The sequence below is a fragment of the Aulonocara sp. 'chitande type north' Nkhata Bay genome, linkage group LG13 (genome assembly GCF_057382095.1).
Source record: "Aulonocara sp. 'chitande type north' Nkhata Bay isolate Kocher_YH1m ecotype deep benthic linkage group LG13, A_spYH_male_GT1.1, whole genome shotgun sequence".
Taxonomy (NCBI): Eukaryota; Metazoa; Chordata; class Actinopteri; order Cichliformes; family Cichlidae; genus Aulonocara; species Aulonocara sp. 'chitande type north' Nkhata Bay.
The window spans coordinates 22564401-22591179 of NC_141356.1; the positions used below are offsets into that span (position 1 = coordinate 22564401).

At 37.9% G+C, this 26779-nt stretch overlaps 1 protein-coding gene across 2 annotated transcripts; it reads right to left on the reverse strand.

Annotated features, from left to right (window-relative positions):
• Window positions 1–657: 657 nt before the first annotated feature.
• On the reverse strand, window positions 658–22784 carry LOC147316064 (carbohydrate sulfotransferase 15-like). Of its 2 annotated transcripts, none has more exons than XM_086259231.1 (8): window positions 22676–22784; window positions 6697–7319; window positions 5716–6055; window positions 4374–4517; window positions 3494–3647; window positions 3121–3277; window positions 1565–1712; window positions 658–1454 (listed from the first exon to the last, which is right to left on the reverse strand). In XM_086259231.1, exons 2-8 carry the CDS (start codon window positions 7159–7161, stop codon window positions 1264–1266), a joined length of 1599 nt encoding a protein of 532 aa, XP_086115357.1. In that variant the 5' UTR covers window positions 7162–7319; window positions 22676–22784; the 3' UTR covers window positions 658–1263. The 2 variants fall into 2 exon arrangements, with proteins under 2 accessions (XP_086115357.1, XP_086115356.1); XM_086259230.1 differs by lacking the exon at window positions 22676–22784 and adding an exon at window positions 17444–17699.
• Window positions 22785–26779: the final 3995 nt, after the last annotated feature.

A 26779-nucleotide genomic window follows, 5' to 3' on the forward strand; every position in this document is an offset into this window, starting at 1 on the left:
GTGCAGAGAAAGATGTGTTCTAATTTTGAAATGAGGAGTTAGTATATATTTAACAAAGTGTATTTTTGGGAAGGATATTATCCATTTGGCCAATTGTGTTTTGTAGGTGTGGGTCTGTGTTAAGAGTTTAGAAAAGGTATCTGAAGTATGGGTAGGCGCTTGTTAGCGACTGTAAAAAACTGTATTTGTCTCACTCAGACGTCACTCCATCTCTCACGTATCATATATTTAATTACTTACCATCCACATTTGCCCTTTTATTTCCCCCAAAGTTGGTTTGACTCTGTCTGAATCTATGTGTATATATTTACACCGACAAAAATTTTTCAAACCCAAGAGTCATGTTTGTAGGTAAGCGTTTGGTGAGATTTTGTGGCCACATGGAATGACAGGATGTGTAGTTATTTGCAGCACTGTTTTGTTGCTTTAATAAATTATCCCACATAGCTGGCATCTATTTTATACTGATAATGTTTAGTTCTACAGTTAGGTCCATAAATTGTTGGACGAAGACAAATTATTGTAGTTTTGTCTCTGTATACCACCACAATGGATTTAAATGAAATAATCAAGATTGTTTAGTCTTATAAACTGTCCCCCATTTTCAGAGGCTCAAAAGTAATTGGACAAATGACTGGCAACAGTTTAATAGCCAGGTGAGGCCTCTTCCCTTTTTATTTCATGAAAAATGAAGCAGAAATATCTGAAGTTAATTCAAAGTGTTATATTTGTAATTCTAATTTGAATTTGCATTTTTATCAGGGCTTACGGTTTAAGAGATTCACTTTCAAGTAATGAAATATCAAGCCTGACTTTCTCCAGACCTGCTGGACCTTCTGACCAGCACAGACCAGTGCTATCAAAGTACACAATAGTCTTTATAATTATAAACATCCATTTCATTTGAGGATTATTCATAAATTGTATTGTTACAGGGGTAAATTATTTTCCATTAATCTTTGCAAACAATATTTGAAAGAGAAAACTCAATACTAGGACAGGTAATGTTTCTTTATACTGTATAAAATAGTACCATGATCCTATGATATTCAATAAAAGCATTTTAAGGCCTAAAAGAAGAGAAAGCTAAATTCAGTGTAGATTAATGTATTGGTTATTATTGTAACAGTGCATCAAAGCCACAATTTAAAAAATCAAAAAACAAATTCAATTATTTTTATTGTTATCTTATATCGAAGGCTCACAATATTCCAAAAGCAAATAAATATCTCAAACAAGAATTTTATCAGTGCTTGTGCTCCTTCAGGAGTTATTCCAGAGAAAGGCCTTGTTGTCCAGCAGACTGGCCAGTTTATGGTTGAAAGGCTGGTGAAAATTCCTGAGGATGTTCCTGGTAGCCGGAAGCATAGGACCAAGACTCCGGTCTTCCTCCCGCCGAGTGTTAGACATAGGCTGTTTGGTCAGTGCTGCCTCCACCTGCTGTGACAGAGGACCTACAAGAAAAGTAAAACAATGCATAATCAACCCGTGAAAATGGATTTTATTTCACTTACAAAGACAAAGTCACTCTGACTGATGTTTTTGTAGCTTTTTGGACACTTACCTACACTCAGAAAATCAAAAACTTTTTGGATTGTCTCTTTAAGGTTTGCTGCATAGTCCTCCAGTCGAAGAACAAGGATTTGTTCCTTACTGAAAACACTCAGCCAGTCCAGTAAGAAGACGATGTACATCCCCAGATTTAATCTCACCTGTGGGACAAAGGTGAGAAACAACAACAACAAATCAACATGACAAATCTGCTGTGGTGAGCCAGCTGCTGTTACAAAGGCCAAAAATAAAATCTGAATATGACCTGTTGATCTAAAGTCATTGAAATTAAAGGGGCACAGCTGCTCTTGCTTTTTTTTTTTTTTTTCCTTATTATCAACTAATTAATTGAAAGTTTTAAGTCAAAATTTGGGTCCTCCTGTAGATATCTAAAAAAAGACAAACAAAAACAAAACAAAACACCAAATACATTATTTAAAAAACAGTTGAGCTTTTTATATGATAAAAGTATTTTATTTCTAACTGTTTAAATCATCAGTTAAAATTATGATGCTTAAGTGAAGAAATGCACACAGCGTAAATACTGATTTTTGGTTTTGTCCTTTGTCATGGGATTTACTAATATACTACATTATTGACATAGTAGTAGTATATCAAGCACTGATCTTAAATTCTTGACCACTTTAAAGTGCTCATTTTAGTCTATTACATACCGTTTGATACCTTTACGGTATGATTTCTATGTTTATACCAAATTTTGACATATAGATCTCTTAGAATGTGTAAGTAGTGTATTTTACATTAATAAACAGATGATTAATCATTAACTACTGTTTCGGAGAGCTCTTAAGAATGTCTCCTTCTTTCACAGAAATGTTGCATGGAAATGTGTTTGATTTTATACAGATCTGGCAAAGTGCATCAAAAGTCTCAATATTTCTCAAAACCATAACAACTGTTGTCAAACACAGATGAACTATGGAAAAAGCCAACAAGACCTTTTCTGGATAAATTAGATATTAACAGCAAGTAAACTAATGTGACCCACATGCATGGATTCGGTTATAGTGATTATTTAGTATAATTTTCTTCTTGAACCTAAATAATAACACGAAGCAAGACAGTATATTATTTAATCTAAATGCACAGACACTTTGAGTCCTCCAGAGGGCGCCACTATACAACATCACCTATTGTAGCTGTGATACTGGTCAAATCGAGTGCCACAAACCCTAGTCATCTTCTCTTTCGTAAGAGAAGAGTCATGTAAATAAAGGATTAAGTTTGTTTTTCTGAACTTGCTGTTAGATCAGAGACACATTCTTTGGCTCACAGTGTTTTCAGGATGAACTGGCTTTTACTGTATTAAATCTTTCAAGATAACAGTGTTGTCATCTGTATGTTATCATAAAAAATGACCAACTGCCAGAGCTCATAACTCAGCTTATTCCCAAGAGAGTGCTGCATGATAGTTGTTTGCTTCACTTCAGCACAGCAACATCCATTTACAGTGTCAGGTGGATTCTCAAAGTACAAATGTTTCATCATTGAAAATGCTTATAAAAGGCTCCTAATATTCTTAAAAATGAGAAAATCATTTTAGCTCACTGGCATGTCGTTGAAGAGGCTGGTGTTGTAGGCGCAGGAACGCAGTGACCATTCAGAGACACAGGACTGAAACAACTGCACAGACTCTATGACCTTCTGATGAAAGTCCTCTGCAGACTTGTTGGCCGTCTTAAAATACAAGTAGTCAGAATAGAGCCTGGCAACAAAGTGAAATAAATCAACTGGAAGCAGGAAAGCACATTTTTGCACAATTTGTGCAGTGGAAATTTTGATTGAAAACAAATATGTTCTGCAACAATGAAAAAACATAAGGGAGTCCCATAGAAGCAATCAGAAGTGTTAGAAATTGTTTATCTACAGAAATTCAAGTCTGTGTCTACACAGATGGATGTGGGTAAGAAATTCTTTCTACCTCTCTACTGGATCTCTGAGCATTATGATAATTTTGGCATCGGGTTGGACTGCATGGATAAAGTCCTGGGCCAGGAAGGGGGGCTCTGTCTCCTTGTCTGCATGAAGATAGCTCCAGGCTTGGTTGTCCCACATAGTGGATGCACTGGCTTCACCTGACAAGACAGTGACAGTCTCAGTATCATTCTGGGTAACAACAGTTGATTTAATACAGTTGTGCAGTCCTTTGGGTAAACTATAGCATAGAGAAGATTCCTATTAAGCAAAGCTGTGAAAAAGATTTTGCGTTCACTAGTTAACTGGGAACAGCAGCCTGATACAGTAAATGCATATGCTTGAGCTGCTTTGCAAGGGTACAGTTTTGTCTTTTTACATGTAAAAATGTGGAAATGCATGTGACTAAAACAGATGCTGGTAGTCCTGCTGTCTCTCACTACCAGGTTTGAAACCAGTTCCATTTTGAATCTCAACGTGCAACAGAATGACCTGCAAGAAATGTTCTCGTGACAGAGCCCCAAGTCATTTGGCTTTCTGTGTACACTTATAAATACACTGAGCTATCTGTTCTACATCGCAAAAAATATATATATCATGAATAATGCCGACATTGTGTCCTTCCAGCTCTTCTCTTGAGCACTGTAGTGCTTCTGAGACGAGAGCCATTTGCTGCAAATGATCATGGCCTGACGCTAAAGAAAAAGAAGAGAGAGAAAAAAACTCAATTGAATTATGGTCAGGATACAGTTGTTTGGCTGCTGAAAGCCCCTCAGAAGATACAAAATGAGAAATAAAAAGCCAAGACATTCTTCCATTTGATGCACAGTGACACTAACAATAGATCATAACCACTTGCACACACAAACACTTTCACATGTGTTCACCTGTTATGAGCTGGAGTGCACGGTGGTGTCCAGATGAATTTCCAGTGATTCCTTCTTGGATGCTGTGGGCTGCCAAGTCAAACAGATCCAGGTAATCTTCCACACGAAAACTTTCCTGGAAGCCATCTTTGAAACGGATAAAACCTGCAACCCCATTTACACCAAAACATCACTTATGATGTATTTCTTTTTAGACTGCTTTGTAATCAAATTAAGAGAATGAAGTGTGTACACTTTAACCCTGCCAGGACAAACAAACTCCGGACTCTGAAACAGTACTGTTTTTCTTCTGTTTATGAATAAGCAATAATTTGACTCCATTTTGCACACTAGCTACATTTACATGACATACAATCAGCAAATAATGGTGACTTTATACAGATGCACACTACAAGATTATTTTCCTAAAAACATTTAAAAGCTCCATTTTATTTATTATGTATTTAACTGTATAGAAGAAGAAAAAATCAAATTGATACTCTCCCCTTCAATTGCATGTCTCATTGAAAAAGCAGCCAAACACTGACAACAAAATCACTGCATACTGCAACTAATTCAGTAAGACTAACAAGATTTTTATTTGTAGACTCAAAAAGTACTTTTAGTGATGAAGATTATACAAACACTCTAAAAAATGTGTACTTTTTTAATGCTGGAAGAATGGGAATGAGCACAAGTTCAATCAGGTGAAAACAGACAGCGTAGGAAGCATAAATGGTAAAGTGAACACAGCAAACAGATCACCCATTTTTCATTTTCCTTAAAGCCGCTCTTCATACTTGTAAAGTCACTATTTGTTTGTTTAATCATGGACGATTGTGTAAAATGTGGACAGTGGATGCGGTTGCTGGAACATGTGTCGTGACCATGACTTCCTGTGGTCTCCACTGGTTACCTTTCTAACCTCGCAGTGACCTCATAGCTTCAGGAAGTTACTTTCTGCAGTTAAGAGTTGTGTAACTTTCCATGCTGTACATTCAGTAAACAGTACACCGTGCTCTCTGTTCAGGGGAAAGGACTTCCCTAAATAAAATTCTTCCATGCAGAGCACACTACAGCCTCACCGAAGCAGACATCACTTCTTCCATCCATTAATATAGCTGTTAGTGCTACTGGGGAAAATGATGTAACTAAAACAAACTACTGAATATTATTATTTTTATCACATAAACTCTCACTGAGGCTTTACTTCTTAGTCACTTTAAACCAGTTGATTTAGTACCATCTGCTCGTGCTTTATCTACATTAAAGTATCTGTCATAATGATCGATTAAAGTATTACTTAAACTTGTGAGATTTACAAAAACAAGTCCAAAATGACATCCATTTCCTGATGACTTACCAAACCGTTTCCTGGTCCACCAGTGTGGCTCTTTCATTATGTTGAATTTGACTTCTGGATGAAGTAGCATTCTGTGAAACAAGTCAGTCGTGCCACACTTTGGTTGACCAATAATGTAGAAGTATGGCAGGCACCGCAGACGAAAGTCCTTCCCATCTTTGTGGTATAAATGCTTGTGGAAATTGGCCCTCAGGCGGTCACACACAGTCTTGAAGGACTTTGAGCGCAGTGTGAAGAGGTTCTTCCTGTACAGGTCATTGCCAGGTTTACTGGAGAACTCCTCGTACCAGCAAGGGCTCTTGATACCAGGCAAGAAACGGTGAGGAATCACTGAAAAAAGCTGGAGAGGAAGAGATACTCATCTGTCATTTTTGTATGATGCTGTTTTTGTAAAATCCTGTCCTCTGTATAGTTCGGTATCTGCATCTGTCAGTTATGTCATATATTTTGCACACCAGTGTTTACAAGTTGTTAATAGCCAGTAAAGAATATATGGCCGCGTGGAAAAATTCAGTTGTGTTTCCAAATGTTTGACACAAACTTCCCACTAACTGTTGCTCCTAATGACTCACTTGTAATGGTAGTAATAACTGTACATCTCAACAGCAACAACTGATGATGCTCTCTGCATAAATAGTGCAAAATTACGCACTGTAATGTGGAAATGTATGATGACACGCTAAACACAGGACATCTGCAAAAGCACGTAGTAAAAGTAGTCCATAGGCCCTTAGCAATGCTTTGTGAAACCATTCTTAGCAAACACCTGTCATTATGAGCTTCACCAAATAGGTATTTACTGCAGGGTTGACTGTAAGGTGCTTGTAAATTAACTGACACCTATAATTCATTTTTGCCAACAAATAAAAAAACACTTAAAAAATAAATTCAGTTATCACTTCTATGTTGTCTCTGTTTGTGACAATAGTCTGGAGCATTTACAGTGAAAGCTCTTGTTGTAAAATTCTGCAGCAAACTTACATGAGAGTCTGTGGCAATGACATCCTTCTCATCAGGCACTTTCCTGGGTGTGTACTCCTGTTTGATGAGCTTTACAAGCACTTTCACGTTTACTGGGTTCTTTTTAGAAGAAGCTCTTGTTGCTGTTGTGCTGGTCGGGATGGCTGCAGGTCTGAGCTGATATGGTGATGGAGTGAACAAAGGTCCTTTCTTATCCCACATTAGGACGTAAGACGCCATAATGAAAAATGTCAACGTCAAGCCCAGGAGGAAGCTAACCACTTTGATTTTCGAGATGCGCTGTAGGTTCTTGAAAAACAGCATAGGAACATGTTTGATGTCCAGATTTTCAGCCACATTTGTGTCCCTGAAGTCCAAAAACGTCCGGACGGGCCGTTTTGCATAGTTTTCAGCAATGTGCAAGCTGTGAAGGTGGTTGTGGAGCCTTGGAGTGTTGCTCCCATTTTTGCAGTCTGATAGTGACATAGTGACCGAGAATCACAGCAGGCATGTAGAAATAGAAGCAAGGAAATTACTCTCTAAAAAAAGCTTTGTTTCACCCATAAGAATTTAGTGAAATTAAGCTGCAGGTCATCGCTTGTCTTCTTTTTTCCTACATGTGTCTGAGTCTTCAATGTGGCCTCCTGTAAAGCAGAAACAGTTGTTAAAACACAACACATGTCTTTTCAATCAAAGTGCAGCAGTGTGCTTTCCTTTGAAGTTATAGAGTGTCACCCAAACTAAGTGAACATTTTTAGCACTACGGGTCATTGTCACTCTCACACACCAGTATGTGAAATTCATCCTATTCTCCATTTTATAATAGGAGTCACCTCTAAAATGTTTGAGGTTAGCTGCTGCATGTGTGTGGTCTGCTATATGGAGATCTCCGGCTTGATGATTTGGGGTATAAAGCACATGCAAAGGCAAGCTCTTCTAGAAAATTTTCAAGGTCAGAATAATGGTAGCTCTGTAATTCAAAACTAAAAACACACGATTACTCTCTTCGAGCTAAAAGCCCACTCTGAGCTTTATTTCTTTAACCTATGAATGTTATTTTCAAGATTAACTTATTTTTACAGGGAAACCACATTAGGTATTGATACAGGTGGCCAAACAGTGCACACACTGTTTTCTTTTCCCACCACATGAATAATAAGAAAGTAAATTAGTAGATTATTTCAAGAATGTCGTACTGAAAAAAAATCCCAGCACTAAAGTGTAAAACATTATTAAAAGACTTTTTACTCTGACATGTCCTCAGCCAGTTACAGTTATTTTTCTTTTGTTGTTGACTTAAAAATCCCAGTAGAGCAAGGAATGAAATCCTGCACCAGTTCTAATGGATACAACTTCTTTTTTCCTTGCTATGGAAAAGGGTCTGTTAAAATGCAACCACGCTAGCGATGCTATCTCAACCCGTTCACAAAATCCGTTATAGTGAAACGTGATTATGCGTCAGTGCTTCAGTGCTTCAACCAAACAAGCAGTTCCAGTAATTAGATGACTTCAAGTGAAAGAGAAAGTCCCACCTGCTCATGACCGTTTACTTATTGTGCACTAACAAGTTACTGGAAGTCTGTCATATTATCTTGAGAGCAGGTTTCTCCTGTAACCTATTTCGTCTGTTACTGACGTCAGATTAACCCTTTATTTCCCGTGGGCCCGCTGGCGGGCCTATTTTAAAAGCACTAAATGACTATAACTCCATTACAGTTTGTGCTAGAGAAAAAATTCAAGCAGTTTTGGAAAGAAGAGAAGACGAGGGTTATAAGGTGTTCACAAGGTACTGCTGTCTGACAGAAAAAATCTGCTCTGTTTTGAGGCGAGCAACATGGCATAGATGAGATGGGTACATTGTGGTCATAAATCGATGTACATGGTCATGAACAATACTCAGGGTAGGCTGTGGTGTTTAAAAAATGTGCAGTTGGTACAATAATCCCCATAGTTTGCCAAGAAAATATGCTCCCCACAATTAAAACACCACCACCACCAGAAGCCTGAACACTTAATATGTTGACCAAATTTTGACTTCCATCCAAATGTCACAGAGGAAATCAAAACTCATCAGACCAAGCAACATTTTTTCAGACTTTTACTGTCCAGTTTTGGTGAGTCTGGGTGAATTATAGCCTCAGTTTTCTAAGTGGCATCCAGTGTGCTAAATACACTGAGTTGTTGACATCTGATTAGCTGATAAGAATGCGTAACAAGCAGTTGAGCAGTTCTAACAAAGTGGACTGTGTGCGTACCGGCATACCCCAAATGCGAGTCAATTTATTCATTTCACTAGGATGATTTTATACTCATGCCTTTGGGATTACCTCAAACAATTTTTAATTGAAGCCTGGATTATAAACATGGCTGCACTCCTTTCAAAACCAGAGAGTCTAACGAATGATCATATCAAGTTACATTACGTAAAACCTAGAATTTACTCTTTCTGTAGCTTAACATCAAGGAATTTTCTGAAAATCATACTGCGATTCAGTGTTACCGCAATAGATGCACATCTGTTTAATGTTTATAGCCTTTCACTTGTCACTCTGCAACACTGATATAAATTGTGTAGTACTCATGTAAGGTCTGCAGCATGTTTGATAAATATGTGCACATGGAGCTTCAAAAATCCTAAACAATTCCCACAGACTTGCAGATTTCATAATGGGACCAACCTGATCCCTTGCAGACTTATCAGGAATGCATGTCGATATTTGTAAGCCTGCGTGGGCAGCTGCAGAGACTGAACTTATTTTTGATCCAACTAGAGTTGTGAGGGATAATTTAGTGAAATATCGGTGGATAAAGAAGGTATAATATCCATCATAATTAACAGTTCATGTTCTGAGTAAACATGGCTGTGTGTGATACTAATCTTTATTTCCTATATGCCATATATTCACATATATACAAGCTTTTTCATTCTTTTTAATGATCCATAATCATATTAATAAATTATTCCATTCCCCTATTTCTGTTTCTTCATGTTTTATTTCTACAAACCCAGGTAATTGTGATCTTTTCTGTTCTCTGCATCTATTTATCTATTTATCACCATTAAAGATTTATGTCTGGTTGGGCAAATTTCAAATTGTGGGAGAAGAGAGGGATTTGGAAATGTGACAGAGCATAAAGAGGACAGTGAAAGTCAAGGGTAAAGCACAGAGTGGAGGACGGAAGCAGCAGAGATGAGAAAAACAGCATGAGAACGTGCAGGAAAGACGGGTTTTAGATTCTTTGGGCTCAAAATCAATCAACGACGGGAAGCAATAAACACCACATGGGATTGACTGAGGTGAAACCCTACCATAAAAATCCTGAGAAACCAAAATAAAAACCTGCATTTATCATTGAGTTAGAAGCATTTGCTGTCCTAAGCATACAAAATGTTAAGATGGCTGTGCAAGAATATCAAAGTCAGAATGATTACTGCAACAGATTTTATTTTCTTTCTGTGGGTCTACATTTTTCAGGTCCTTTTGTGCCTATGTGGCTTTAAGCAACTCCCTGATGTTGATGAACAGAAAGTTGGATGAAATCTCTTCACCACTCACTGACATGGTTGAACTTCTAGCCTCTAGAATTAAGAGTCTCATCATTTTAATTTCGAGAGGGTTATTAAAAAGACTCTGGCTTGCAAACACAAGGGAAGCTCCATCATACAACTTAAATGAAATCTAAAGACAAACGGTTTGAATCTACACATTAAATTGGAAACCATAAGGGCCTTTCATTAACACAGATTCAACCCATGACTCTGGCACCGTAGCACCTTAGCTCACCCACTCAGGCAAAAGTCACAAAGTAAACACAAGAGGAAGTTTAAGTAGGAGTAGCTAAGCTTATGGCTCGTGCAGTCATATGCTGCCCATTCTCCTTTGGACAACACACAGCGGATATACAAATAAACCAGAAAGAGTTTTTATCAAACACACAACTATTGTTTAGAACTTTTAAACTGAAAGACAATTTAGCAAAAGTCAGACACAGATCAGATAGTGATGACAATTCAGATGCTGTTTTATGCTGCTTTCAGTCTGCTTTTCAATTTTTGTGAGAGAAGGGAAGAAGTTTCTGTCACGCTAGTCGAAGTATTTCATAATTCATGACTGAGGATAAAACTATAAATTTTAATGACGAACACTCGTTTTCGGTCTGGCTTTTTAGTGCCTATACTGTGTAGTGTGAACGTGGCTTAAAGCAACGGGTTTTTAACATCTCTTAAATACTAAGGCTTAGTTTCCCAGACGTGGATTAAGCCTTGTCTTAGACTAAAAACCTTTTTCAGTGGCGATCTTCATTTGATTTTTCTTTTGGTCTGTGACTAGGCTTAAATGTTCAGAACTGTTTAAGATTTTCCGACATGGGGAAAAGACCCTGAACCCGGAGATTAAGAGTAGAATCCTCTACCACGTGAGCTATACAGCTAAAATTATGTCCAACAGGTTGACTTCATAAAACCTGTTTCTCATATAAACTAAATATAGATGGAACCCTCTGGCCAATAAATCTATCTGGATTCATGAATCCAAATAGAATTTGCATGCAGTTGTAAACTATATAACCTCTGTTTTAAGCTAGAGTGCATACATGAGACTGCCAGGATGCACCTGTACTTAAAAATTTTACCATTAAAAGCAGAACATAAAATACATGTTACAACATATCAGCCGTGGGAAGAGGAACTTGATTCTGCATTTCTGCTCGGACATCCTAGGGTTCTTTGCTCAGGAAGGAGTCAATCATCAAGAGTGGCTCCTTAGAATACTTGGCCATGCTAACTGGTAGAAAAGAGGGCTGATCCAGGATCATCTTTCATGAGATGCAGATGTTCAGTCCATCGCACATTTTGGACCAAATAAACATATTGCAACACGTACATGTGAGTTTTCTTACAGTGCACATTCCTTGACCCTGAAAGATTAATGGTAATGTTTTTAGTGAGTTCCTATTGGCCAATGGCAAACACAAGGAGTCATGTTGAAATGACTTAAGGAAAGGAAGTGCCACCGTTAAAACACACGCACACATAACCAAATACTCACAGAGAAAACTTCTTCCATTTTTTAACACCTGTTATTCCTCTGACCCCATCTTCGGGTCAATATTGTCCTTGAGCTAATGTGGAAACTTCCATAAAATCTTCTGGGATTTCTTGAGCCTGATCATGTGAAAAGCATTTAATTTTTTTTATTTTTTTTATTTCTTTTATTTTTTTTCCTTTAATGCCAAAGATTAGGTCAAACATGTTGCAGTTAAACATATTTTTCTTGCAAATCACACACGACATTTCTGCTTATACAATCAAAGTTAGCACAGTTTTGTGAAACTAAATCTTATGTTACCCATTTCAATTAAAATGAAAAAAAAAAATCCACCTTATGGTGGGGCTATAGTAAATTATCCCAGTCCATGTAGTCAATATGGTTTCTTCCTTTTCCGTCTGTCTGGAGTCTACTCACAAGTGTTACAGTGAAAATAAAATGTCCTCTGATTCTTAATGGCAATATGTTCAGTGGTGGCTTAGCCTATCAAGAGCTTGTGGCTGTAAAACGGACAAACAACGAGAGCTCATTATTTTTAATCAGCCCCAGCGGCACAGATTTAACAGATGTGTGTCAGATCTGGAATTTAACCTACTCCACTGATAAATATGAACAATGTCTACTGTCAAACAACAGGCCTACGCCACATATGTTATTTGTGTTCCCTCTGTTCTTTGGATCGAGAAAAAAAAAGTCATAGGCGGTGTCAAAGGTGGTGCACTCAAGCTTGATTGCATTTATGATATTTGGTGGTTCGTCATGCATCTGTTTGATTTGCTAACTGAAAATCTTGCTTGAGATGTTAAATTTATACATGGGAGCATGAGCCCTGCACACATACACGTTTGCAGTATGCATACTTCCTGCTTTTATGCTTACACAAAGGCACGCTCATTAGAACCTTCCTCAATGCCTTACACTCTTAATTTCTGTTTTGCTCTTTATCTCTAGTGTTCATGATAAAACGATAGGAATTAGACACAGTGATTACAAGCATCTCCGCAGAGTTCATCCAGTGAACAAAATGCTTTATGCTATGCAACTGTGGCACAGCTCTGTATAGCATTTCACATGACGAGTCTATGAAACGTGACTTCTGAAAACACCTTTGAGTGAATGCACTGTAACCAGAACATTATTCAGAGAGGGGACTTCCAAGAGTAAGTACTCAGTATACACGTACATTATCGCTTCTCCTGAAACATGTTTTAATCATGTCTTAATGTTTATAACTGTGTAAACACATCCTGATGTGATCCAGGGCATTCTGTGAGTGGGATTTGGCAGAATGCCAGCGCTAGGAAAAGGGAGGCACAAGGAAAACCTGATGCCACAAAAGGAAATAAGAAAGTCTCCCTGTTGATGGGGAAGTCAAACAAAGACAGATTGGATTCCAAACGGAGGTAATAATAAAACTTTCTCAACGTGGGTGAAAAAGAAATCAAAAAGTTAAAGCAATTTAAAGGAAAGAAAACAACAAATACTTATTTTCTGGGAGGTACTCATGTATCTATTTTTTTTTCTCCTTTCAGAGGCCCTCGCAGTGAGATTACAAATAAAATCAGCAGGAAAAAGCACCCCGAGAGCGCAAATATCTCAGGAAACAGGCTTAATCTACTTCATAGAGCTGGACTAAGCCTCCCTTTCCTTTTTACTTCCCACTAAAAAAAACAACAACAACAACAACATTTTGTCTCTACAGGAATCTGACTCATAAGCCACACCCACTAGTACGGTCAAAAAGAAACCATAACTAGAAAACAAGAATATGCTTATATAGACATTCTTGACATCTGGAGTCCAGATCTCAAGAGGGTCAGTGGATACATGCCACTATGTACATCTGCATGCATATGAATTTATAGTATCAACATATGATTTGCTTCAGTAAGACTTTAAAACCAATGTCATATCAATAGAAAACAGAGAACATCTGCATCACTACTGTTTAATAAATGGAAGGGAAACATCTGAGGACCTGGGGTCAGCATGGGTGAGCTGTGACGCTGTAAGAAGCAGCAGTGATCACATGTGAAATCCTCCCTTTGCCTTTGCAAAGAAAGCCTGCAGGAAGTACAATAGATCAAAAAAGAACAAGTGAGGGTATAAGAGAACTAAAAAGCAAAAGGCTCAAGATTGTGGTGTGTTGAGGGACCCACTGAGTATTCACACTCTGCCACTGTGCTCGATCCATCATCCCAGTGACTGTTCTCTCATTTTTTTAAAAAACAGTGCCTTTTGTGCCACTGTGTTTGCTCGAGTGGCAAAGTTGTTGCAGTAATTATGACAAAGGCCATAGTTGGACCAATAAAACAGGGAACCTTAACGCAGGAAACTCTCATGTGCATTTCCTGTTTTAAAGTGATAATCTGCGCTGTTTCTTTTAAATCTTCCATAACATTAACCGCGAGTTAATTGCTGTAATTCACTCAGAATCACTGCAGCGGAAAGAAGATTGTTATTTCCACCTGCTGTAATTTATATTGTGCCATATGCCTCTGTTCTGAGTTACACATCCCCACCCTTCCATATGCACACATGGAAACTCCAGAGGTGGGAAGACCCACCACACACAATAAGAGTGGGCATTGGTGACAAAACGTTCAAAATCACTTAAATCGCTTTTCTTTCCCATTGTGATGCTTGATTTCAAGCTTCAGCAGGTTGACTTGACATATCTGCATCCCTAAATGCATTTATTTGCTGACATTTGATTGACTGATTAGGCCTAACCTTGGTTTTTATCATATATACATCAGATCATCTTACTGCCACACCCACTTTTTTCCAGTAGTTTCTCCATAGTAAACTTGTGCAATAACTTACAAGTAAGAATAACCACAGTATAACCAGACAGTTAAATCTGTGTTGAAGTATTCTTCCCATTGAATATTACTGCTGTTGCACAGCTTGCTCTATCAGTGGAGAGAAGAGACAGAAATTCTGTTCATTTCTCTGTTTGGTTATTGTCTTCTCCTTGAACCTGGCATGTCTCTTCTTGAGCGGCTTCACCTTCAGCTGCCCACTACACTAATAATGAAAACAGTTAAAGAAAGAACTTGTCAGCAATGTTCTTTTATCAACTGAACTATTTTTGACTGGTTATGAAAACATCCATGCAAATCCCATTTGCACACAAATGGTGTGGATACAAGACATGCAGCAGCTTGACTGACCTAACCTGATTTCTATGAAAGATTTTTAGCCAACAGCTGTCCACATACTTGCTTGACTTAATATCTTTAAAGTTTGAACTCATCATTAACCCGTAAATCTGTCTCTTTTGACTTTAATTCATGTTTATAATGTCAGTAATAATAATTATATATTTAGAATAACTAATCACTTATTTGTCTGCTTCACTTGGAACACTGCCTAATATCACATTATAATGTTGTCATATGTTACAGAAAATATTTGTCTTGCCTAGTGACTCAGACTTGACTCAGGGCTACAGACAGTATGTGGATAATTAAATTTCCATTTTGTTTCCAAGCTGTTAATGGGTAAATCATAAAGCATGCAACTTTAACATAAAACTAAGAAGGAAATGTTGGAAATATTAGTTAATGTGTCTCAATTTACTTTAAAACAAACGTTATTTCAACAATTACAGTATATACTCTGGCTACTGTGTTCCTTAAACGCACTAGAATTCATTCAGTGTGTAAAACTTAAATTGATGAATTTTACCCGCTTTAAAATTGTGCTTCAATTGTCAAAAAAAAAAAAACCCCTTTTAAAAAAACAACTCAAACACAGAGGGAAAAAATCAACTCCACCCAAGTGTAAATCTGTTTGCCACATCTGTATAAAGTATGATGTTCGCATAACAGATAATCAAACTAGAAAGACCAACAAATGGAAAAGAAAATATTAGAGTGAAAAACATCATCCATCAGGAAATTTACTCAACGCCAAGAGAGTGACAGGTGCAGATAAAGGTTTGACTACACTAAAGCATCCGTTCAAAACCAGCTTTCATGCTTGAAATAATAAAGTCAATCTTGGATTACTGAGGCTTGTTGTCATGACAGGTTAAAACAGCCAACTCTTGAAATAGAAGCTCTGAGATACCAAGATGCCAAAACACTTTAGTATCACGCAGTCCTCCCACATTCCCAATGTTCTGTTACAGAATCATTTTCTTCCATTTGAAGTGGACCCCTAGAGTCCAGTCTAAACAATCTGATATGGTACAGCTCGCTCGCTCGCTTTTCCTCTCCCCTCTCATACTTCTAGCATGACCTAAGCCTTCTACCGCTGGCCAAAAGAAGCATGGCATTGACATCCTAGCAGCTCTAGAAATTTGTTCCACAACTTCAGGGGGGCAACCTAAAACCTTCCTTCCTAGCAGACCATACAGAGTGCAGAGATAGGTGCAGCAGCCATAATGTGGTTTAGTTTGGGTGTGTGCAGTGTAATGAGGTGTAGAGATGTGCTACCTTTTACAAAAAAAACACTAAATCTACATTCCCCTTCACTCACTTTCAGATTCAACTCTTTGTCCTTCCAATTAACAAAAAAAAAATACAACTTTGGGTATTCCGACACTGCACAGAGAGCCCAGAGAGGCAGGTTTGTCCAAAGGTCACCTGCCTGTCAGGGCCTCTGCTATGCACCCCATGCATAGACTGTAACTGAGAGAAAAGACATAATGTCAAACAGCTACAGGGAGTGCACAAACATCTCACACAACATGAGCTCTCCAAACAAAAACACATTGTACAATTAACTTTGCATCATTTGCTGGATACATGAGATAAAGACTTATAATGAAAGGAATTTGCCAGGGGAACTCTCAGATAGTCCGATGTTGACGTAGAACCTTCTGGTTTTGCTTTGTAACAATAAACTGAATAATAATTACAAGACAAGGACATTAAGAGCATGTACACAGTTTATGTTAACCCTATCACACAGCCCAGTTTGTGATTCAGTCGGTGAATCACAAACTGGGCTAAAAGTCTTTTACCCCCAGAGACATGACACTGTGATGTTCTGCAGCTGTTCAGTGATGGAGATAAGGGGTTAGTAAGTTTTAAACATTGCAAAGGCAAAATTCCAGCAATTTCGGGGGAGGGGGGTTAAAGAAAGCATATGCAGTGCTCTTATGGCATATATCTTTTTTAACCTCCTAGGACCTGGCGTCCACATATTTGGACATCACATTTTGGGTTATTTAGACCAAAATACTCAATCTTGCTCTCCAAGGGCCTGATATCCACTTACGAGGACATTATACTGCAACTGTTCTGTCGAAATTTTAAATGAATATCTCATATGTGGCTCTCATTTTTCTTAGAAACAAAAATTAGGTAAAACAAATATCAGGTAGTTCTTTGTTTTTACATTCATCAGGTCCCAATATGCCCAAATATCACAGAGAAATTAAAAATGCATGCCAAGGAAGAATTCCGGTCTTAGGAGGTTAAGGTTACACTTCAGCACAGTAGACTATGGGGGGTACTGCACAGAGGAGGTGTCTATTAGAAGCTGTCAAGTTTTCGGACCATATTGTCTATCGTTTACTTGCATATATATCAAAAGGATTAATTAGATAAAGTACGCAATTATGCTTCAGTATAAGAAAAATAAACTTTTTAAAAATCTATAAATCAGCTTGGGAACCTTCTTAAATCATAGCAACAATATGACCAAATCCTTTTCCCGTCACTTTTCCTGTTATTGTGATTATCCCGCTGAATAAAGATACTCACGCTGGAGTTGAGTCGGTTTTATTCCAAGAGTCTCTTGTGCAGCCGCTTAAGAGCCACTGAGACCGCCACTTAAGGTAATCAAAGCGACTTGATGGGTATTTGTATTAAGCGTCAGGCGGGGTGGAGAACAGCACAGCAGATGAACCTAGGTATGAACGATGTCTTCATTTATAACAAACGCCGGCTCGGTTTCGTCGAAGAACCGCGGAAGTCTGGAGTCTCCATCCAACTGAGCTCTCCTGCGCGTATCACAGAAGAAGGGGTGGAAGAGAAAGGGGAGGTGCACGCAAGTAGCAGGAAACACCACCTCCAACACCAGCAGCAGATTCAGTCTTATCTGCGTTTCAACTTCTTCGAAGTGCTGTTGTGCTGCTGAGTGATATGACCGATAGGATATCAGCTAAAATAGATTGGCGTTTTCCTGCTGGTCGATTGGGGAGAAGGGGATTTTTTTTTTAAAGTAGAAGATAGTTCAGCTGTGAGTTAAAAGGGTGACCACTATGGATGCAGCGATTTTATCTATCTGTCTAATGGTTTAATTATAAAAGCTAGAGTTTAATCAAATAAGACTTAAGGAACTGCTCTCACTTAATACATTCACGGTCATTTTAAACGACCTTTTAATTCAGGCTGCAAATCTTTTGCGTGAATACCTTTGTTTCTGGCATTTGACAAGATATTACTAAGGTATTCATTCTTTATTGATAATCACGTTTATAATTTTGGTTGTTTTGTGTGTTTGTTTGTTTTTTTTTACTCTTTACCTGTATTTAACCCGTGTACGGATTCTGACGTGTATCTGCTATTAATTTGTGCAGCTTATGATCGTACTGCTGTCCTTCTTGGCCGGGACGCTCTTGTAAAAGAGATTTTTCATCTCAAGTGTTGTTTTTTTCCTGGTTAACTAAAGGTTTAAAAAAACTAAACTTTATAAATAAAGAGGGGGAAAAATCTATAGTGTTTGGCACCAGTTAATTTTTACTAAATTATATATTTCAGTGTGAATATTTCACACTGCTCAAGTGTCCTCAAGAAACTCCTCAGAGTTCAATAACATGAAATTTCCATAACATATACAGCATTTACTCTAAATGCTCCATTTAATCTAGATTGGCTGCGTCCCTGGGATTTTACTTTCATGAACAGGCCAGACTCTTTGAATACATAGTAGCACTCCAGCCTTGATATAAAGCGTATTACTATTTAATCTCTACTGGGCGCTTACCCCTTTGAAACAAAGATGAAAAGATGGTGATGCAGAACACAAAGTGGAGGTGAGCTTCAAAAGTCCAACATTCACAAGCTTTTGTTGAATGTTTTTGCTAACTTTTTAGAAGCTGTTCTCATAGTTGCTGTGAACAGAGTTATGCAATCAGGGGTTTTTCAGGGTTGTGAAATATCTAGGATATATTTATATCTGGGACATTTATCACCAGAAAAACTGTCGTGCGCATGAAAGGTCACCGCTGCTAATCTTTAAATGATGTTCTTTTAAATAAATGGGATTTTTTTCCCTTCATTAGCTGTCATGACTCATTCTGTATGAGTAGGAGTCAGTGGGCCTAATGACAAAAACACAAGCTGCTGAAGCTGAAGTGAACTCCAAGTGCACACAAATGTGTGATGGTGGTATTCATCATTTTGTTTACAGAGTACAGGACACATATTTATACAAATTACCACTTATATAATTTACACTTTGCCATCTCTTGATGCTGTGTGAAAAAAATCCACAGGCATTTCAGTGATTATCGCACAGTCTCTTTATCTCACACAGAAGTGTTTTCCATTTTTTACAATTCTGAGAACAGGCACGAGTGTGTAAGCTGAGCACCTGTGCCAATGCGCTGCCAGCTCAGAGACACATTTTTATCTTGTTTGTTACTAATAACACATCGTGGTATATGTTTTCTTACTTTTTCAGCATGATGCGTGTTTGTGTGTGTCAGTGTTGTTACATAACGACTGGTTAAGAAGCAAGCACTTGTTCTCTGATTACACAAAAAGCCCAAAAGTGTTATTTAACTGCACTCTAACAGGGCTGTCATTTACATTACATCCATGTCCAGACACATACATCTACACAATTAGATCCAACCATGATTTTGGACACTGACACAACTTTTGCTGTTTAGTCGTGTTTCAAAACACATTTAACTCTTTGGTGTGTGAATAACGGGAGTTTAAAGTGGAGACTTCCAGCTTGAATTTAAGGGCCTGAAAAAATGTGGCATCAGCCTGGGAGGACTTGAAGCTGCATATGACATTCTTATTAGGTGCTCGTTGCTAGTACTGAGTTGGACCTGCTTTTGCATTAAGAACTGGCTTTATTCTTAATTGCAAAGATTCAAAAAGGTGCTGGAAACATTCCTCAAAGATTTTTGTCCATAGTGACACGATAGCATCTTACAGTTGCAAACTCTGTAAACTTTAGAGATGGTTGTGCTGAAAAATCCCAGCAGATCGGCAGTTTCTGAAACACTCAGACCCGCACATCTTTCACCAACAGCCATGCAACATTCGAAGTCAAATAAGTCACCTTTCTTCCCCATTCTGTATCTCAGTTTGAGCTTCAGATAGTCATCTTCACCATGACTATATTCATAAAAATAGATATAGATATATTTATTTATTTATCTAACACTGGGGAAATTTACTTGTTACATCAGGATCAGAAAGAAAAAGTGAATGAGAGATATATTAGAAAAACATAAAAATAGAAAATACATAATTTTTTAAAAGTACAACAAAAGATGATAATTCTGCTAAATGCAGCAATAATAAAAACAATAAAGAGAAATGTGTACATTGCACTATATACACTAAAAGACATGTAACAAAGATACAGTGGGAATCAAAACATATACTCGAGTATTTTTAGTAGGCATCTATCCTGTATCCTGTGCGTATTTTACAGTCTGACTGCTGCTGGGGTGAAGGTACTGTAATAGTTCTCCATAATGTAGCAGTCTGCTGCTGAAGGCACTGCTCAGGGACTCCACAGTCTCATGGTCAGTGTGAGAGGCATTGAGTGAGGGACCAGGACAGAGCCGGCCCTCTTCACCAGTCTAATATGCAGCTACAAGTGGCACATGTTGAGTGTATCTGGACCAAACTGTCAAATCACTTTATAAATTACACCATAATCAGTGCAAGATTTTATTTATTTATTTAAAAGTAAAATAAAAGTGTGTTTTGTGAGGCTACGGTGAGCTTGACCTATGACCTTTGTTCAACAAAATCTTAAATCTCAGGTGAAGCTTTGTGCTAAATTTAAAACAACTCTCTGGAAGCGCTTAAAAAGGAAACAACCTGAAAACCTAGTTACTCTGGCCACAGCTGTCACCACAGAGCCCTGAATACACCACTTAACAACAATCAGCCCAATATTCAAACTCCCCTCTTTGGTTTTATTAGTACACGTGGTTTAACAGAGTAGGGGGACTATTGATTAAGGAATCATTTCATTCTATTGTAAATCAGACAAAATAGGAATTGCTGAAGTCATTGACACATTTCCTCTTCTTTAGAGGAAGGAAACTAACTCTTTGTCATGAGCCAACTCCCTCAACATCTTTCATGACATCTGTTTCTTGCAGGGAATAAACAGGGAGAAAAATACCGAGAGGGATGAAATGAAATGTTGAGGGCTGCCATGATGTTCATCTTTGGAACTCCCACCGCTTGCAACTTTAAAGAGGTAAAATAATTAATTTCTGACAAGTGCAAGAGGCTGCCCTAGGAGACTGACGCTGCTATATGAAGATAATGTCTCATTTGAATAAACTGCCTCCTCTTTCAAATGTATCCATATGCATGAGACGGCGAGTCTAATTGCTGTTAATTCCTATTAAATTGATTGTGATTTATTCACATCTCATCGAGATGCACAAGCTGTGTGTATGAATGGAGTCAAGAAGTTTAATTTCCTGCAGTTAATGAATCCGTTTTGATCAGTTTGAATGGATCGGATGAGCTCGTTGTTGATTTTTGTATTCAAACACAAATTTAAAATGGTTATCCATCTTCACAAATACAGTTAATCTCAAGAATTTATAGCCAAACTAAGAGGGAGGCACTATATTAGGGCCAGACTAGAATATTTTGCTGTTTAGTAGATTGCCATAGAAATGTAGAAACTATGATTTATGGATATTTTTGAGCTTTGTGTACTTTTGTAGCTCACTCCCATAGCAGCTTTTTAAACCACAACAGGCGACTTATTATTATCATAAAACTACCAAAACCAAAATCTGCTTTCCACTACTTACACTACAGTTTCATACCCATAGGGCCCAGCCTTACTTTTAAAAAGACAGAAGTTTATATGTCTCCTAAAATGTTACCCAAAGTCAATTTATTGGTTTTTAACCCATTTGTTTGTCTTTCCACCAAAACCCACTGTGAAACCTCCAAGTCCACATCTGGATGAGACACAGAGTGCTTCATTTCTAAAGACACAACTGGAAACATTGGAAATGATAAATGCAATATTCAAAATGAAACATCAAACCAACTGAACACCAGCAACCGCACAGTAAAACCACATATAATGATATTTAAAAAAAACAAAACAGGGAGCACTCTGAGAGCATGGTCCTCCGCCAAGGCAGCTCACTCTCTGGGCAGTATTTACTTTTAATAAGGGAACAGTTTAGTATGTGGTTTGTATTTGTTCTGTTTTCTTTGTCCTTTTTAAACATACTTAGTAATAGTACAGCAAGAATCAGATAAGGAAAGCTTGACAAATGTTTCCTTTACACAAACATTAGTGTTGGAGTAGGTAATGGATAATAGGCTGTCACGGTACAAAGTACAAAATACAAACAAGGCCAGGCTGGAGCCAGAAGTGCAAAACTTTGAGACAAGATGGAAAACACACACACCATGAGAGAGAAAACACAAAGGACCTGAGGAAAACTAAAGGCTCAAATACACACATGAACTAATTAGGGAGAGAGGACACAGCTGGGGAAAATAAAACACGGGTGGACAAAATCTAGCAAAACTGAACATAAAGCACACAAGAGGAGGGACGGGGGATAAAATAAAGCAGGAAGTAAGCAAAACATGAGAACACCTACACCAAGGGAGACTTAACAACTGGATACAGGAAACACAGAGAAGGCTAGGAAAAAATAAACCACATGCTAGTTGAAAATGACATAAACTGAAACTCAGGAACTAAATTATAACCATGAAACTCCAGCACATAATGCAAAAAATAATTACAAGAACTTTCCTGGTCCCCCAGTCCTCCTTGGCTGTCTGCTGCAGGTGTTGTTTTCTTTCTGTCTCTCCCTTGTTTTTCTCTCTGTCTCGTCTCTCTGTGCTTGTTTGCTTGTATCTGATTTCATGGGTAGGATTCATCACGAGTTCCCGCCTGTGACCAAACACACCTGTGCGAATCACAGGCTCGTGAAGAAGCCACTACTTAAGGTAGTGGCCGAGGATCGTTCTTTGCTACTCAGTTAGCTGAAACCCTAGCACTTGCGACTTTGTGTGATCTTGCACTGCTTCTAATGTCAATAACTTGAGCTTACTATATTACACTACGCTATATTTCTAAGAAGCTCATTCTCTTTCTGCTGACAATACTTTCTTTAAAGTTGTTACGCATAAACTTGAAAGAAAGGCAGGAGTGAAATGTAAAAGTTTTAAGTTTAATTTTGAAGATAAAAGGCATTTCATTAAAGTTTGACCTTATTTAACCTTGAAGAAGATCTCAGAGAGTAACATGATATTTAGAATCCTCATATATCATTCCCTATATGTCTATATGTTATCAAAAGAAACAATGGCAGTAAGAAACATACTTTTAAATAGCTCCGTATAGCATTAATAGCATCTATTGAAGAGGTAAGAGGTCAATATTACATGAAAGTTTAAATATTTATACAGTACTTTCTATATGTTGAAAATACTCACCACACTTGTAACAATCATAATTTCTAAGATTTAAGGCTTATGTCAATTTTTTTGATTAATAAACAGCGGCCCTTGAAGATCTCCATCCAACCCTTGGCACCTCAGGGTGGGATGAAAAAAAACTAACTCAAAATCAAGATCAAAATATAACATTTATATAAAAAATTATGTATCAAAAATAAATTAACAAAAATAAATAAACAGAAAAACAGTCATGTCATGTGAAGTAAGTTAAGATAACAAGCGATGCACCAAACTGGAAACCACCATCATGATAACGCTTTGAACAAACTGATAAACAAGATTTGAATTATCAATGCCACATGCTCTGACTGCATCTTCTCATTGGTGGTGCCGTGGACTTACTGGTTTTTACCACTAAGATAACGGGAAATGGTATTTAGAGGTTTTTATCAACATGCTTTGCAGATACACAGTATCAGCTTATCCTTCGGTTATCGTACACCAAGCAAGAGCTTTTTCACAGAGATGGTATTTTCACGGCCTTTGCATCCGCAACTCTGGCAACTCTTCATTTGTAATTTCACATTATTATTGATACGTAAAGTACTTTATAATTATATTCACTTTCTTCTCTATTACTATTTAAAAACACTCATCAACAGTAAATTGAGTTCTTTTTTAAACATGCATACATTATTAAATCCACCAAGTTACAACACAAGCACACAGCACAGATCTGCAAGCTTTCTCTGTCTCTGGGAAGTTTATATGTTCTTCAAAGGGCTGCAGTCTTTTTACAAGGTACGGAAGTTATTTTATACTGCTATTGCGGACCCTAGAAGGGAAGCAATGCTCATTAAAAGCCGAAAGCTTCTCTGCACATTGCATACTTTGCTCCCATCCAGTATTCTAATTCTGTATCAAATATTTGGATGTCAGTCACCTTGAAGTTTTTATTTTCCAGCACAGGGTTTCATCAGTAAACACACGATACAGATTGGAAATTGTGCTTTGCAGAATCTGAAGGTAAGAAGCGACTTTTGCATATTTATTCCAAATCTAACAACAGGGACAGATTTCAGGAGAACGCCAGAACATCACCCAGCAGCGACTGGGAGATAATATCCTTTAATGATGGCATTGGAGCGTATTGGAGTGAGAACAAATGCACGAGGGAGGACAAGCTCTCTTCCTCCATTGTGGTCGTAGACTTTGAGACAGACTGTAATTAACAGCACTCTGTCCTCCTCCGTGTTATTAGCTCAGCTGACCTTTGAATGCATCAGATCAGTGAAACAACACATCTGGTAACGCTTCTCTGTTCGGGAAAAGCAGAGGTGAAGAGAATATTAAACAGAGACTGTCAGTGAGTTATTGAGTGACAGTTGTTGCTGTTTCTTTGACATCAATACACAGATTTGGTTTGAACATGCATTCTCTTTTGATTTATTATTCATCCTCCCTTTAAACCACTGTATAAGGTTTCAGACAAAATGTTTTACAGATTCATCACCAAACACAGAAGCTTGCTTCCACCAGTGGAAAAAGAATAAAATCGGCATCCATAAGTCACATTTTTAGGTAATTATCTCAGATTTTCTATTTAATCATTCAAAGCGTCAGGATATTTTCTCAGTCTTCAGTTATTGTCTCATACGTTTGAGTTAGGGACTTAAAATTTTGAGATAATAACCCAAAATTTAGACTAGAATGGATGGCAAAAAGGTTTTTTCATAACTAAAATCTTTAGCTAATGCTGCTGATAAGACAGTATGATTATTTCCTTTAACCAACGTGTGTGTAATGAGAATATTTCCAGGCTTCTCAAAGCAGGATGATGGCAGGCACATAGAAACCCCCTTCATTTTACGTTTAACTGAATCTTAAACTTTTTTTTTGGAAAATCTCTTTTCATTCACTGCTCTTTTCCTGTGCCAGCGGTCTTGTAATCACATCAGCATGTCAGCGTTGGCCTATGTGCAAAGTTTAAAATGCATGCAGTTAAAAAAGGGAAAAGATGGACCAGACAAGCTTAAACAGCATTGCCTGCAGGAGATTTATTGAAGAAATCCCTCACACACTGGCATGCCATTTCAGAACTGTCTTGAGGAAAACCCCAGCTGGGAAATTGTCCAAATACCTCCACTGAACTTAGATTAGTCCTGAAGTCTCAGTCTAAATCACAATAGCATTTCCTGTAGCTCACTTGGGCTCTTTTAATTGTTTTGCCACTTTGAATTTTCTGACCCTCACAGAAAACGTTTTTTTCCCACTTCTTTGTAGAAATTGCTTTATCAAAACCACGCTGTTCATCACAGAGGAAGAAATCAATAAGGCAGGGCAATGCCAGACTGAATGAGACAAAATATTGACTTTCACACACACACGCTTTTCTCCCTCAGGCAAATCCAAACACAAAATACAGTAGAAAACAGAATCTGTTACACTAAATGGAAACTCTGGTTTAATTATGAATACAGAAGAGAGGATGCTTACTTATACTTGGAGATTTCTTTTCATTACATTTTTTCCTAACGACTGGTAACAGCTGGAGAAGACAGCTAAAATGATGATAGACTGCGGGCGAGCAGAATGGAGCATTTGGTTTGTCAAGCATTTGGCATTCATCTACTTTTCAAGCAAAACTGTCAAACTTGGTGCAATTTGTGTTTTAGCTTCAAGGATTTTAACAGCTGGTGTCACATTCACAATGTAAATATTCTTTATGCTACGTCGAAATATCTTCAGACTTGTTCAGCAGGTCTCCACAGTGGTACTAATTAAGTTTTTATGACTTCCACGGTTTGTCATTGAACTGACCCAGAGCTGAAGTGCTACAGTGAAGCCCACGTCTGACAGTTAAGCCCTTAACCTCAGAGGCTCAGTCAACCTGACTTTTATTTTCCACAGCTGATTAAAAGACATTTACAGCTCGGCTCCTTTTGCCAGCTGACTGCAGCTTGGTACTGGAGAAATTTGTTTTATCTCCTCCTGTCTCAGCTGGGGCCCCTGCTGTGCTGGTGAATGCAGCTGAAATACAAAGCATCTAAGAGAGATGTCAAGCAAAACTCTGGCAGTTCAAGCAAAAGCAGGATCCTTGCATGCAAACTCTCTTCAACCATCCTTTTCCTGACCCATCATTTTACTCACAGCACGACAGATTTACAGACAGATTAGAAAATCATGTGATTCTACTGTTGGCAGGAACACACATCTGTATTATGTGAAGTTGGTAAAATATCATAATGTGGATGCGGTTAAGCTGTAATTGTAAAACCCCAGGCTGCTGTACAATGATTTGTGAAAGTTTAATCTTTAAGTAGACCCGCTGATCAGATATTAAAGCTAAAGAGCTTGGAGTGATATTTTCATGTGCAAATCTTGTGTGGCATTGCCTTATCCACAGTATTCTGGAGCATGTAGAAGAATTAAATCATCCCCTTC

Coding starts and splice junctions, on each gene's coding strand:
- LOC147316064 (XM_086259231.1), bottom strand. CDS start 7,161: ATGTCACTATCAGACTGCAAAAATGGGAGCAACACTCCAAGGCTCCAC. Junction 3,648..4,373: donor TGCACTCCAGCTCATAACAG/GTGAACACATGT, acceptor CTGTCTTGTCAG/GTGAAGCCAGTGCATCCACT. Junction 1,455..1,564: donor TTTTGATTTTCTGAGTGTAG/GTAAGTGTCCAA, acceptor CTTTTCTTGTAG/GTCCTCTGTCACAGCAGGTG.